This window comes from Armigeres subalbatus, chromosome 3 (assembly GCF_024139115.2).
Source record: "Armigeres subalbatus isolate Guangzhou_Male chromosome 3, GZ_Asu_2, whole genome shotgun sequence".
Taxonomy (NCBI): domain Eukaryota; kingdom Metazoa; phylum Arthropoda; class Insecta; order Diptera; family Culicidae; genus Armigeres; species Armigeres subalbatus.
Window position 1 is genome coordinate 93,759,387 of NC_085141.1, and position 12,765 is coordinate 93,772,151.

A 12,765-nucleotide genomic window follows, 5' to 3' on the forward strand; every position below is an offset into this window, starting at 1 on the left:
CATGAATACGCCGGGTGGCGGAATTTACTCCCGAATCGGTTCCTATTGGAATGTCCTGTCAAAGTCAAAGCGGTAGCCATTTTCTTCCGCTGGGAGATCCCTCGCCAATAAGAACAGAATTCCCTGCAAAAGCATCAGTGCCAAAAGTGAAAAATTTGTGCAAATCGTGAAGAAAATTGCAATTTTGTTGCTAAAATTTGAATTCGGTTGTGCTCAAGTGGTTTCAAGTTGCGGCGAAGATCGTGCTTCAGCTGAAGAAAGTGAAGGTTTCAACGGGGCAGTGAATTTCGGTGCGTTTCGCGGAATTTAATCTGCTACGAAAAGCTAACCTCCAAAGTCGCCCACTCTTCTCTCGGGTGGCGGAGGCTGTGTTTTTGTTTTGGTGTTTGGTTCGTTCGAACAAGAAGCGTCGCAAATAGAAAACGGATTCTTATCAGCAATGATGATGGGCAAGCAAGGACGATAGCCGGTGGTCAGCGAACGTTGCATTGAGAAGTGGCTTGGGAGCTAGAGAACAGAACGGAAGCAGCGGGGAGTTGGCGGCCGCCGCTGCGAGCATTATGCAGCAGCATTCTGGACCGAGCGGGGGCAGGAGCGCAGGAGGAATGAACAACGGCGACTCGGGAATCCTGCGGAAGCCGGGCATCGGCGGACACCACCACCACCATCATTTCTTCCACCAGGACAACTTTGCCGACCTGCTGGTGTTCGGGTACTCGTGCAAGGTCTTTCGGGACGACGAGAAGGCCCGCTTCATCGATCAGGGCCGGCACCTGATACCGTGGATGGGCGACAATCAGTTGAAGATAGACAGGTTAATAATTTCTTTTCTTTCCGCCAACAAATCAGAACAAAACCAACATTCCAATGTCACCTAATTGAAATGATTATTAAGCTTTTTCCTATCTAGCAGCGTAAATAATATTTAAACTTTTATTTAGCAAATGGGGTTTTGATATGGATTTCCTTTCAATCTCGAAAAATTTACAGAATGAAAATTGGGTTTTATTACTATTCACAGTATGAGAGCTCAAAAATACCAAAAGATATTATTTTCAAAAGTTGTGAAACAATCACTCAAGCCGTGAAACAAGATTTATTTGATTTTTAATCAGTTTATTTTCTAAATTATTTAATTGTAGAAAGCTTGTCTAGATTTTTAGGGCCAATAACGGTACATTAATTTGTTTATCTGTAGCAACTGGGAAAATTATTGTGTTTGTTAATTTGTAATTCAGTTAAATAAAGATTTGCCAAAGATATTCAGTTTCACGGTGAGTTTGAAGTTTCAAATAAAAATCTTTACAATGCTGAATAAACTTCGTCCAATTTGACAAAAGTACTGACCAACCCACGAGAGTCAGCATCAAACACATCATGTTGATAAGATCATAATCAGCCGAGTTATTTATATGTGATGTGGAGGTCAAAGGCTTCCACGGGACGAACAGGACCAAGGTGCAGTTTTTTCAAAGTTATCTTCGTTGAATTGCATCCCACATTTGTTATCGACTCAAAGACACGGATAGACAATTGTACTATCATCTGTATTTAGCTCTCCAGCCGCTTGTTTAATCACACAGATAGATCCTACTAAGGGAGAGAACAGTTTGATGCCGACATGACCATCAAGGAATGCGTATTGGGAAACGCACTTCATCTACGTATCTCGTTTTTTCGCTACAGAAATGCATATAATTTTCTTACACTAAAAAACAAGTATTACAATCGACAAAAATCGCAAAGGCAGGGCCTCTCTTTTTTAGCTCAGATATTCTCACTATAAACCGTTCCCAGACTCCAGCGCGGCTGTGGTATGTATAAGTGGTAATTTGATTTACTATTATTACAAAATGTTTATAATTTTTGTTTCCGAACAGAACAGAACTCCAGCTGGATGGCAGGCCATTCGTTACCAGTTCTCAAAGTGATCCAAAATTGCTTTGTCAAAATTTTGCTCGCCTTCCAGCTGGGGTAACCTTTCTTTCAGCTCGCCCCAAAGCACGCTGAACCACCAAACGCGCAAAGTTGGTTCCACTCCCAAGAGCGCTCTAATCTGGGTTGTCTTTTCTCTCTTTCCTCTCTTCTCTTCTCTCTCTGTGCATTTGCGCTCTGGATTCGCCTCCGGTGGGACACAGATACGACGCCCGGGGTGCCCTGCACGACCTGTCGCAGCATGAGCCTCCGCTCGGGGGCTACGGGAACCGGTTCGACTGTTTGCCACCGGCCGAGCAACGGGCAGAGCAGCTGTGCGAGGAGGAACGATACTACAGCCTCTACGCTAACGAAGTAGAGGAGGAGATCCAGCAGGGTAAGTTCTGGCAACGTGGACTTTTCATTTAAAAGATATGTTTTTATGTTTCAATGTTCTCAATTTATTTTCTTAATAAATCACAGAAGAGAAAGCCAAGCGCGAGGCTGAAGCTGGAGCTGAGATACCTTTTGATTATGATGCACCTCCAGCACCGGTGGTCGGCCCGGAACCGGCGGCAGTCGGCGACGACGATGAAAATAGCCTCGACCCACCCTTTGTCGCTCCGACCAACTTCGAAATCCCATCGGAATTGGACGTGCCGGAAACGATGAAAGAACATGCCATCATAGAAAAGACTGCCAAATTCATCGCCTCCCAGGATTCCCAAATGGAAATTCTGCTCAGGGCGAAACAAGCCGATAATCCGCAGTTTGGGTTTCTCAGCCCCGGTGGACGATTGTACCGATACTATCGGCACATGCTGATGGCCATCAAGACCAATCAGTACCCGGAGGAAGTCCCGGAAGAAGGTTAGATCTAAACGTGTACATTTTTTTGATGTTCATGAATAAATTTATCTTCTTACAGAACCAAACGGTGCGGATAATGCAGCGCAAGACGCCATAGAGACTGCCGAACCGTCCCCTGAGAAACCCGCTGTAGTAGTTCCCGCCATAAAATACAAACCATCGATAGATTGTGCCTACACACAGTTGATCAGCAAGATAACCGGGGCTCCAATACCCATCAAAGATACGCCTTCAGAAGATGATCTCAATATGGAATCTGCATCATCGAACTTACCCATCCAGCCAAGTGAGGTGGACCTGGTTCCGGAAACGGCAAAACCCATCGTAGAAGTAAGCAAAGTTTCCACCGGTTTAGCTGGGCTTGTGCAATACGACTCCGATAGTGACGAAAGTGGGGACGAACATGCCAGCGAAAAGAAGGAGAAGAAAGCGGATCCGGATATGGAGAAGAGGGAAATCACATTCAGTGGAAAGGTTCCGCCGGAAATCTTCCAGCATGTGATTGAGAAAACCGCAACGTACGTCGCTAAAAACGGTTACAGCTTCGAGGAAGCACTGCGAACGAAGAATGATCCTCGGTTTCTGTTTCTTCGGAAGGATCACGAGTTCTACCCTTTCTATGCCTTTCGGGTGCGATATTTGATCAACCCATTCGAAGAGGTACCGAAAAGTCCGGAAAAGGTGACCATAACGAGAGAAATTGAAAATGGCACAGTCGTGGAGACGCCCAGTATCGGTATCAAAACGGTCAATACGGCTCCGGTTCCAGTTCCTGCGCCGCAGACGCAAATACAGGCGAACAAGCCGGGTGGGGCGGTCTGCTTTTCGATCAAAAGCAAAGACGATGCTTCTGTTGCGTTGAAATCCAATGTTGCGCAGGAATTGGGAGGTGATGAAGAAGAAGTTGTGCCGCTGGTGGAGCAGAAAAGGGAAAACGAAAAGAGTAAATCTCCGGTATCTCGTGAAAAGACTCCAGAGGTTCCGGAGCAGACAAAACAACCGTCCGAAGAAAAGGATAAGGTCGAGGAGGACGTTAAAGTTGCTAGCAGTAGCAGCACACCGCCTCCGGTTGCTGTCACTCCTCCAGTGGAGGAGCTCAAAAGGTGAGTAGAGGGGTCGTACATCACCATTTAATTTAATTTTGAATGATGTAATTGGCCAATTAGTTTTTCTTTGATTGTTATCACTTGTTTAAAGTGCAAACATCTAATTTTTTTTCCAAACAGCTCAACCCCACCCTTGGAGGATTGCAAACCGGTGAATACCAGTTCCACATCGCCAGACAACAATGCCGGTGAAAATGCTTCCAAAGATCAAAAACGCCTAGAAGATCGCATCAAAGATAAACTGGCGGTGGCGGCTCGCGAAAAACTGGCATCACTCGCGAAAGAAAAACAACTCCAGCTGGAACGAAAAAAGAGGGCAAGCATGTTCGTTAGTTTAATCAACAAAACCGAATCGGATCAGCCCACCGATGAGCCTCCTGCCAAGAAGCAAACCCGCGAAACCACACCCGAAGAACCGCCACCCGCGGCCACACCATCTTCGAAAAATGGTCTCGAACTGCTGAAAAATCAATTCTCCGACCATGACGATGACGACGGCGAAGAGGACGACGACGGCGACGAACAGGAAGCGGACGGAGACGGAAGCAGCGACAGTTCGGAACTGTCGGTGCATTCGATCCCGTCCGGGAGCGATACTCCCGATTCGAAGCAAGCGCCCAGCAGTGCCGAAGACGATGTGGTTTTCGTGGCGGAAAACAACGGCGACAGACCGTCCCGATCACGGACCCGATCGAAGTCCGTTTCTCTGTCGAGCACCAGCAAACACAAGAAACGAAAGCACAAACACAAAAGCAAAAGTAAGAAATCTAAGAAGAAAAAGTCCGGCGGTACCAGTCGGAGCCGCAGCCGTTCGCCGAGTAAGAAGAAACGGAAACGCAGCAGGAGTAGGTCGAAGAGTTCGAGACGATCTAGGAGTAGGTCTCCGCTGGAGAAAGATGCAAAGAAGAAAAAGAAGAAGAGCAAAAAGAAGAGTCACAAACACAGCAAAACTCCCCGATCTTCTTCGTCGTCGCGGTACCATCACCGGAAGGAGCATAGGGAGAAAAATGATCGTTATTCGGATTATTAGGCACTAGATGGAGACGAGAAGACTTTTTTTGTGAATAATAATGAGCGATTAGTAAAAGAATAGTGTGCGAGAACTGAGGATCATCGATTTGTATCACAGCTCCTTTCTGGCGACCGGCAAGGTAAAGCCTCAGTGTGTTTTGTAAATAGTTCCAATTGAGTAGAGTACCTTTACATAATTTGCCGAAATCATCGAGTTTGTTTCATTCAATGAACGTAAGGTAAGTGGAAGGTATTTGATAATATGATCTTCGAAAACGAGCTTTGTTTCCGAATTGAATCATCCAATAGCAAAACAGACCCTCAATTCCAGTGAACATATCCTTGTAATTCATCGACTTCAAAGCCGCATATGATACAATCGATTGAAACCAGCTGTGGCAGCTGATGCACGAATACGGATTTTCGGATAAACTGATACACTTAGTCAAAGCGACGATGGATCGGGCGATGCGCGTAGTTCAAGTCTCAACTTTGAGAAGATATAAGAAGCCTACATCAGACTGAAAAGGGAAGCTATGCGGTACATCATACTGAAGAGAGAAGATGAATTGATTGAACTAGTCATCAACTTGTTGAAGCAAAATGCGTGACAGAGGCTCAAGAGAAGACAAAATACCCCAAGTTTGTATCGGTGGTGACGAAATTTGGTTGAAGAATTCGGGCACTTAGGCTCACTTGTGACCGCCGAAAACGATATCAGCACAGAAATCCGACGACGCATCGTGGCTGGAAAGTTGGAAAATAATGTGAAACAAAGAAAAGCAGTGTGGCGCCGTTCATCTGGTGAATCTGCGGACGAATCCTCCACACAAAGCGGATGAAAAAATCAATGCCTAGGGGGGGGGGGAGCAATCGTGTTTTCGTTTCTGATGCTCCCCGTGAAAAAGCAAAGTACAGACTCGCATCGTACGAGTGGATCAAGGACGAACGCGAACGACATTTAATTATAGAGGAGGATAAAATTCGGATAGCCGCTAGGTTGCGAAGGCCGACGGAGGTCCTTCGTAGCTTAGTTGGTTAAAGCACCAGTCTAGCGTACTGTAGGGTCATGGGTTAGTGTCCCATCGAAGGGAAAGTGGTTACCTACAATACATTTTCCAAATCAATATCTTCCACATAACGTACATATTCACGTATGAATTTTCATAACATTGTAAATTGACGTTCAAGTCGGTGGTTTAATCCCCGGAAATAGGCAATTAATTTTGATTGAACCGAAATTGACGAATAGATTTTTTTTTGTACAATTCATTATTAAAATATTATTTTGCGGCTCCGCAAAGTGTTAGACACGACTGAGCCTTATAAAAAACGAATTAAGAAAAAAAGACGCTTCGAACGAATAGAATGCGCTGCCTTCCCAAACTTGTGTGCCATGAATTTATAGTTATTTAAAATCTTGGTTGGCAGTGTGTAGTATGCATTATATATATAGGTGGTATCTACCTTATCGACCTTACGGTTTTCGTGATACGCCATACGCAACCGCGCCAACGCGGCATTATTTGAATTAAGCACAAGCAGGCCATGACTTACAACATGCTCGAGAAAGCAACGAGTTTTCCCTCGACCAGTTACGGATGACATGTGAGTACCATTCAATCTCTGACTAATATCTATCACGTTCGGCTGGTCCCTTTCCGATGATATGAGGCCACACAAAACTGACTATCTACAAAACGCTTATTAGACAGGTAGTTCTCTACGGACACGAGGACGATGCTCGTGGAGGACCAATGCGTTTGGAGTTTTCGAAAGGAAAGTGCTGCGTAGCATCTTTGGTGGGATGCAGATGACGGACGGTACGTGGAGAAGGCGAATGGACCACGAGTTCCAACCATCTATCGTTTACACCGCTAAAATCGGAAGACTGCGGTGTGCCGGGAACGCAGCCAGAATGTCGAAAAGTAACACGGTGAAAATGGTTCTCGACAACGATCCGACGGGCACAAGATGGTGAGTTGCGCAGCGAGCAAGGTGGATCTATTAGGTGGAAGGCGTTTGGCGGACCCTCCGTAGGTTGCGTGATTGGCGACGTGCTGCCATGGACCGAGCTAAATGAAGACGACTTTTATGTACTGCAAAGAAAGGCCACTCCGGCCTTAATTCAGATTAAATAAATAATTCTAGGACCTTTTTTCAAATAGGCGTAACTGTATTTGACCTTGAAATTTAAAACAACTCCCATCCTCTCTATTCAGCATGTTTCGTTCAACTGACGTTACTACCTGATAGATTGCAATCTATCCTATCTGTTGGGTACATTAGTTGACAAAAAAAACTTGAATTAAGAGTGCAATCGCCATTCCAGGAATCAAGGTCAGAATCAGTTACGCCCATTCGAAAAAAGTTCCTAAAATTACATGGTGATATTGAAAAGTTGAATGTCTCAACCCTCGCCAAAACGCGTGTCTTTCGGTTTCCCAAAACTAGCTTTAGTGTATAAGAACCATGGAAAACTGTATTGAAAAACATGATTCCGGCTTCGTAACGCTTCACGGCACATGAGCCTTCCACATAAATGATAGTTAAAAAGCTACTTTTTTAGCTGTAGAAGACTATTTTTGGTTAAATAAGTGCTCTGTAAGCTTTCAAATGTTTGTTAGGTATTACTTTGAGCTGCATTGGCAAGTGACAACGAAATGGTGATCAAAACGGTAACGATAATGTACCTAATAGGGGGAAAGACGGCTTTGGCAGGTTTTGTTCTATTATTGGCAGGCGGTTTTTGTCGTCCAAATTTTATGAAAGTTGGCCAAAATTTTTAGAATGTTTAGGCCAAATTTGAGCATAGTCAGACATAAAAAAACCCCCTGCCAATAATAGAACAAAACCTGCCAAAGCCGTCATTCCCCCTATGTTGATTGCCAAAACGAATGCAGTCAGAACAAATTTCGAGTTTTCGCATACAAGGCTACGATGGGGATTTCTAAACAACTACGACAGAAACAAGACGAAAAGATCCATGCATCTATCATGATTGCCTTCGCGCATAATGGATGCCTGTTGGGCAAATCATTAAACAAGATAGTTATCACCGGAGATTCCACATTTGAAGGAGAAAACTTTGAATTTGCTAACAAAATGCAATGCATCATGCGTGTTATCCACGCATACATGATCAGAGTGGGACAATCCAGTGCCAGAATGGTGGTGGCATTGGCCATCACGACTCGAGACCACCTATCCATCTGAACCATCATACAAATGTGTTGCACAATAAGGCATCGGCACTCATAATTGTGGGAGAATCTGAAACTAGAAAGACGTTGGAATTGTTTACTAGCAATTGGCGATTTGGCGTAGCAAGGAAAAAAACATAGGCAGAATGTCGCGCATTTAGAAAATTAGCACGGGAAAAGGTTGGAAGAAAATTTGAAAACACTAAACACAAATATTCTAGAAGTAATTTAAATCAAACGGTTATCAGTGCGGGGTTGGAATTCTTTTGCACTTCGTATTAGACGTATGATTTAGAAACCAGAATTTATTTTTTATGTTTCGTTTTATTCACAGTATTGAAAATTTCCAACCCCGTACTGATAACCGTTTTTTAATAAATTACTTCTAGAATTTTGAGGAAGTCTTTTAAAATTTTATTTCCATCCTTCCCCGTGCGAATTTTTCGAATGTTCGACATTTTGCTTCTTCTTTTTCTTGCAACGCCATATCGCCAATAGAATAAAGAATAGTTTGTTATCTGACTAAACGTCATTTTTTTTGGCAATTGACCCGGTAACGTGTTACCGACGTAATCGACAACAACCTGTGGCTATTTTAGATAAAAAAAAACACACTACTTTTCAGTTGCGTACTATAGCCTTAAGGTGGGTTAACATCAAGGAAGGAGCGCCCAGCATAGCTCTGGTCCCCACAAATTCCATCGCTATTCCTACGCTCCCACGGGTCGTCCGATGACAAAAGACCGCTAGCTAAGGGTTGTGTACTGTAATGGTCCTACTGTTCCACTTGTTGGGTTGATCTTCTTGGCATCACGAGGACGAAGGATGGTGTGATAATCACTAGTCACATTTAAAGACCGGGTTAACACTTGGTCCGAAGACCAAAACTGAATTGATTTATTCTGGCTGGACGGACCTTATTTATAGGGCGATCCAGGCCTCAAGAATGCTTAGTTTACAAACTGTCATTGGCGTAACTACAGGGGGGCTAGGGGGGGGCTATAGCCCAACCTAGAACCAAGTTAGCCCCCCCTAGAATTCCTACGACTTTGCATTAGTATGGCACATATCTAGCGCTCTGATCATATCTGGGCGTAACTGCAAATAATGAATTCTTATCATCTCTCTCATCTTATCAGTGAGTTGAATATATTTTATCATGTTTTCTAACTTCGAAAAATTGATATATCTTGGGTTAGGAATGCTAAACACGAAGGATATTACGCTCCCTTTATTCTCAGCTACACATATAATTGCTTAATGTGAATTGCGTACGAATCTAATTTCTAAAGTAAATTACACTTTCGGAGGCACATTTAGATGTGCTTATCTCCTATGCATTGACATTTGTGTTGCCAAAATGAGAAATGAGCCAAGGTAGAGATAGGACGGGCATGGTTACAGTTATTTTGGGACTCTGTCGAGATAAATGTTGGAGTTGGTACAGTATTTTCATGCTGATTCAATGCTGATTGAATAAATAATAGAAGTAACAAGCTAACAGAACAAATACAATATTTAGCTGAGATTTTGATTGAATAAAGAAAATTCATGTAAAATAAGAAACTACCTGTAAAATTTAGACAACATGAAAAAGACAATTGTTTAACTTGAGCAGGAGACACAGGATGCTTAGGTTACCGAAAAATTTCTAACAAATCTCGCTTAACTTTTCAAAAGGACCTAAGTAACATTTTTTCATGAATTAATTTGAATAGCGCAATCAACAGAAAAATATGAAAGCTTTTGATTGCAGTACTCAAATTAATTCATGAAAAAAATGTTACTTAGGTCCTTTTGAAAAGTTAAGCGAGAAATCTTGACTTTTATTTATCAGCAAATCATCAACTCTTCATAATTTTTATGGTTACATTGCGTTGCATTGCACTGCGAGTATTTTTTTAAAAGTATGCCTATGACCTCTAGCTTTCCAACATAACCCCTAAAGATGCATGGCATTTCTGAAAGGATTGTCAAGAGAAACCTTTCGATATTGTGATAGCTGGGTACAACGTATCGCATGTCTGTAATAGCACACATTTTGAAGGCATTTCTTTCTGCAGATTTCTCTGATAAAGTATTCAAGCTATGTTGCTGCTATTTCCCAAAAACTTTGAATTTTCAATTATCTTGATAATCGAAAAAAACCCAGATCAATCCACCTAGCGTTGGTGGTGCCTTTCTCGCATTTAGTTGAGACACCAACCTTATATGGGGTTTATATGGTCCGATGCACAATTTTCTTCATAACTTTTAAACGCAATGACCGATCGTTATAAAATTCAATAGTGATCAACGAGGCTTTGTCCCCTGTCGAATAAAACTTGTTGCGAGAAAATCGGTTAAGGATTACTATACGAAAAGTTGTCTAATGTTTTTTATAGCTTTTGTGCACACACATACGCACACACATACACACACACACATACACACATACATACACACGGACAGACAGACATGTGCTCAGCTCGTCGAGCTGAGTTGATTGGTATATAATACTATGGGTCTCAGAGGCTTCTATAAAAAGTTCGTTTTCGGAGTGAAATGATAGCCTTTCGGTACAACTTTGTTGTACGAGAAAGGCAAAAATGCATAGTCCTTGAAATCCGAAAAAAGCTCGGTAAACCCTGAAGTTTCAAAGAGAGATAACTAAAATGTAAAATGACAGGAACACCGTCTTCGACCATGACCATGATAGACTGAGCATTTAACACTTAGCATGAGACAACGGACAGGACACATAACACCCAGGACCAGTGGAGAATTTTTCGATCACGAAAAGTTTCCTCCTTAGCGGGAGGAATCGAACTCATACTCCCTAGCACATGCGTCTAGACGATTGACGTCGCTAACAGCACGGTCATGAAGCCCCGAAAGTCTGATGTATCTAAAGCTCTTTAGTTTTTTACGTATCAAACTTATTGGGAATCCCACGACATTTCTAGATTTTTATGTCAGAGCTGTTCAAGTCGTCACTGGATGTATTGAAATAGCTGTTTAGTAGGTCAACTTGCGCACAGTTGCGCATAACTTTTTTGTGTTTGACTGTAAGAATAAGAAAAAATTAGCCCCCCTAGCATTTTTCCTTAGTTACGCCAATGCAAACTGTTAATATAGAACCTAATGGAAGGTTCCTGGAGTGACTTTTGCTAAGACCAGCATATGCTCGTCAGTGGTCGCATCGATCGATTCGTAATTCGAGCCGAAAGCTTTACATCGTTGCAATCGATTTGCGAACGTAAGCGATGCGATGTAAACGATCGCACGTTTTTCGCGGTTCTAGAATTGGCTCGTCTTTTGCATTACAGTACTTAGCTGGTACATAGTACAGCCTCGACACTGTTGTCCTTCTGACATCAGTTAGAGTGAGAAGGTCCCAACTAACAATGTTGGTGCTAAAAGCTTCAACTTCTAGCCTTTGGCTGTATAATATTTGAATAAAAGCAGCCAATGCTGAATAAAAGAAAAGCCTCCGCAAATAATCCCTTAAACTTCAACTCGACTATTACCCAAATATCTATCAGCTAGTCAGTTTGTGCCGAATATATTTCATCTTTTATCGTTTATGCAGCTTTCATATAGTCATAAAACAGCTCTGTCTGAATTAGCAACAAAGCTTATCGGTTAAGAGCTCATGCATGTAATTAAGTTGCTTGTTAGCAACTTCCTATATTACGGTTAGTAGCATTCACAATGAAAATGTTTTCGCTGTTGTTATAGCACTAACAATATAGCATAATGGCGCTATAAATGAACTAACGAAGCTTTTAGGCAACTTCTGTATCTTTGAAGATTACACAACGTTTAAGTAAACCTTATACTGCTCCTTTTAATAGCTTATCAGTATGGAACGTCAAAACCGCAATGTTTACATTTGATTTTTGTTGCCGGAGCTGTGTATGAGCTATTGATTTCTGTAACGCAGCTACAAAGGTATTCACCTGCTTTTATAGCAACTGACAAAGCGCTGTCATTAATGCTAGCAGATAGTGTAAGAAAACAAGCCATTTAGAAGCGATATTGCTGTTGACGGCTACTGTTAAACGATTAGCAGCAGAGTAACATCTATACAGATCGAGAAAATGTTGCCTAAAAACAATTTCAGCGATTGATGATGCATAAAAGTTAGCCCACAGAACATGCTGACAGATGCTCGGACAGATGTTTGAATAATAGTTGAAATAATGCTGAAAGCATACTTTTTAAGCTTATGTGCTGAAAGCAGCATGTATGCCTCTTTCTAACGTTTATACAGCATGAATCTGAAAATTGCGTTAGTAAAACAACCTATAGGGTATGCGAAGAAGCACATCCATAATTTTCTTTGTTATTTACATATGTCAAAGTGACGGTGATGACAGAGCAGCGGCCATTGAATCAGGAGACCAGGAGTTCGAATCTAGGTAGCAACAAAATTGATATTTGAGTTTTCACAAAAAAAAACGATGAATAAACTCCGAAATTTACTCTCCTCTCAAATAATATTTAATCAAAATGAATTCAGTGGCTGTATAAAACTTATTTAACAGATTTAAAAAATCTGAATAAGCGCCATTGAAGCGAATTATATTACTAAATGGTTTAATAAAGATTGAGAAAAAATTGTGTAACATGCTGTAAAGTATTTGTGCAGGCACGCCAAAAACAGCTGAATAGATTCG

General features: G+C 42.1%; 1 protein-coding gene across 1 annotated transcript; it reads left to right on the forward strand.

Annotated features, from left to right (window-relative positions):
- The first annotated feature begins 101 nt into the window (after nucleotides 1-101).
- LOC134225067 (protein suppressor of white apricot) lies at nucleotides 102-4,993 on the forward strand. The gene is made up of 5 exons (XM_062704850.1): nucleotides 102-814; nucleotides 2,139-2,311; nucleotides 2,398-2,784; nucleotides 2,843-3,887; nucleotides 4,011-4,993. Exons 1-5 carry the CDS (start codon nucleotides 561-563, stop codon nucleotides 4,918-4,920), a joined length of 2,769 nt encoding a protein of 922 aa, XP_062560834.1. The 5' UTR covers nucleotides 102-560; the 3' UTR covers nucleotides 4,921-4,993.
- Nucleotides 4,994-12,765: the final 7,772 nt, after the last annotated feature.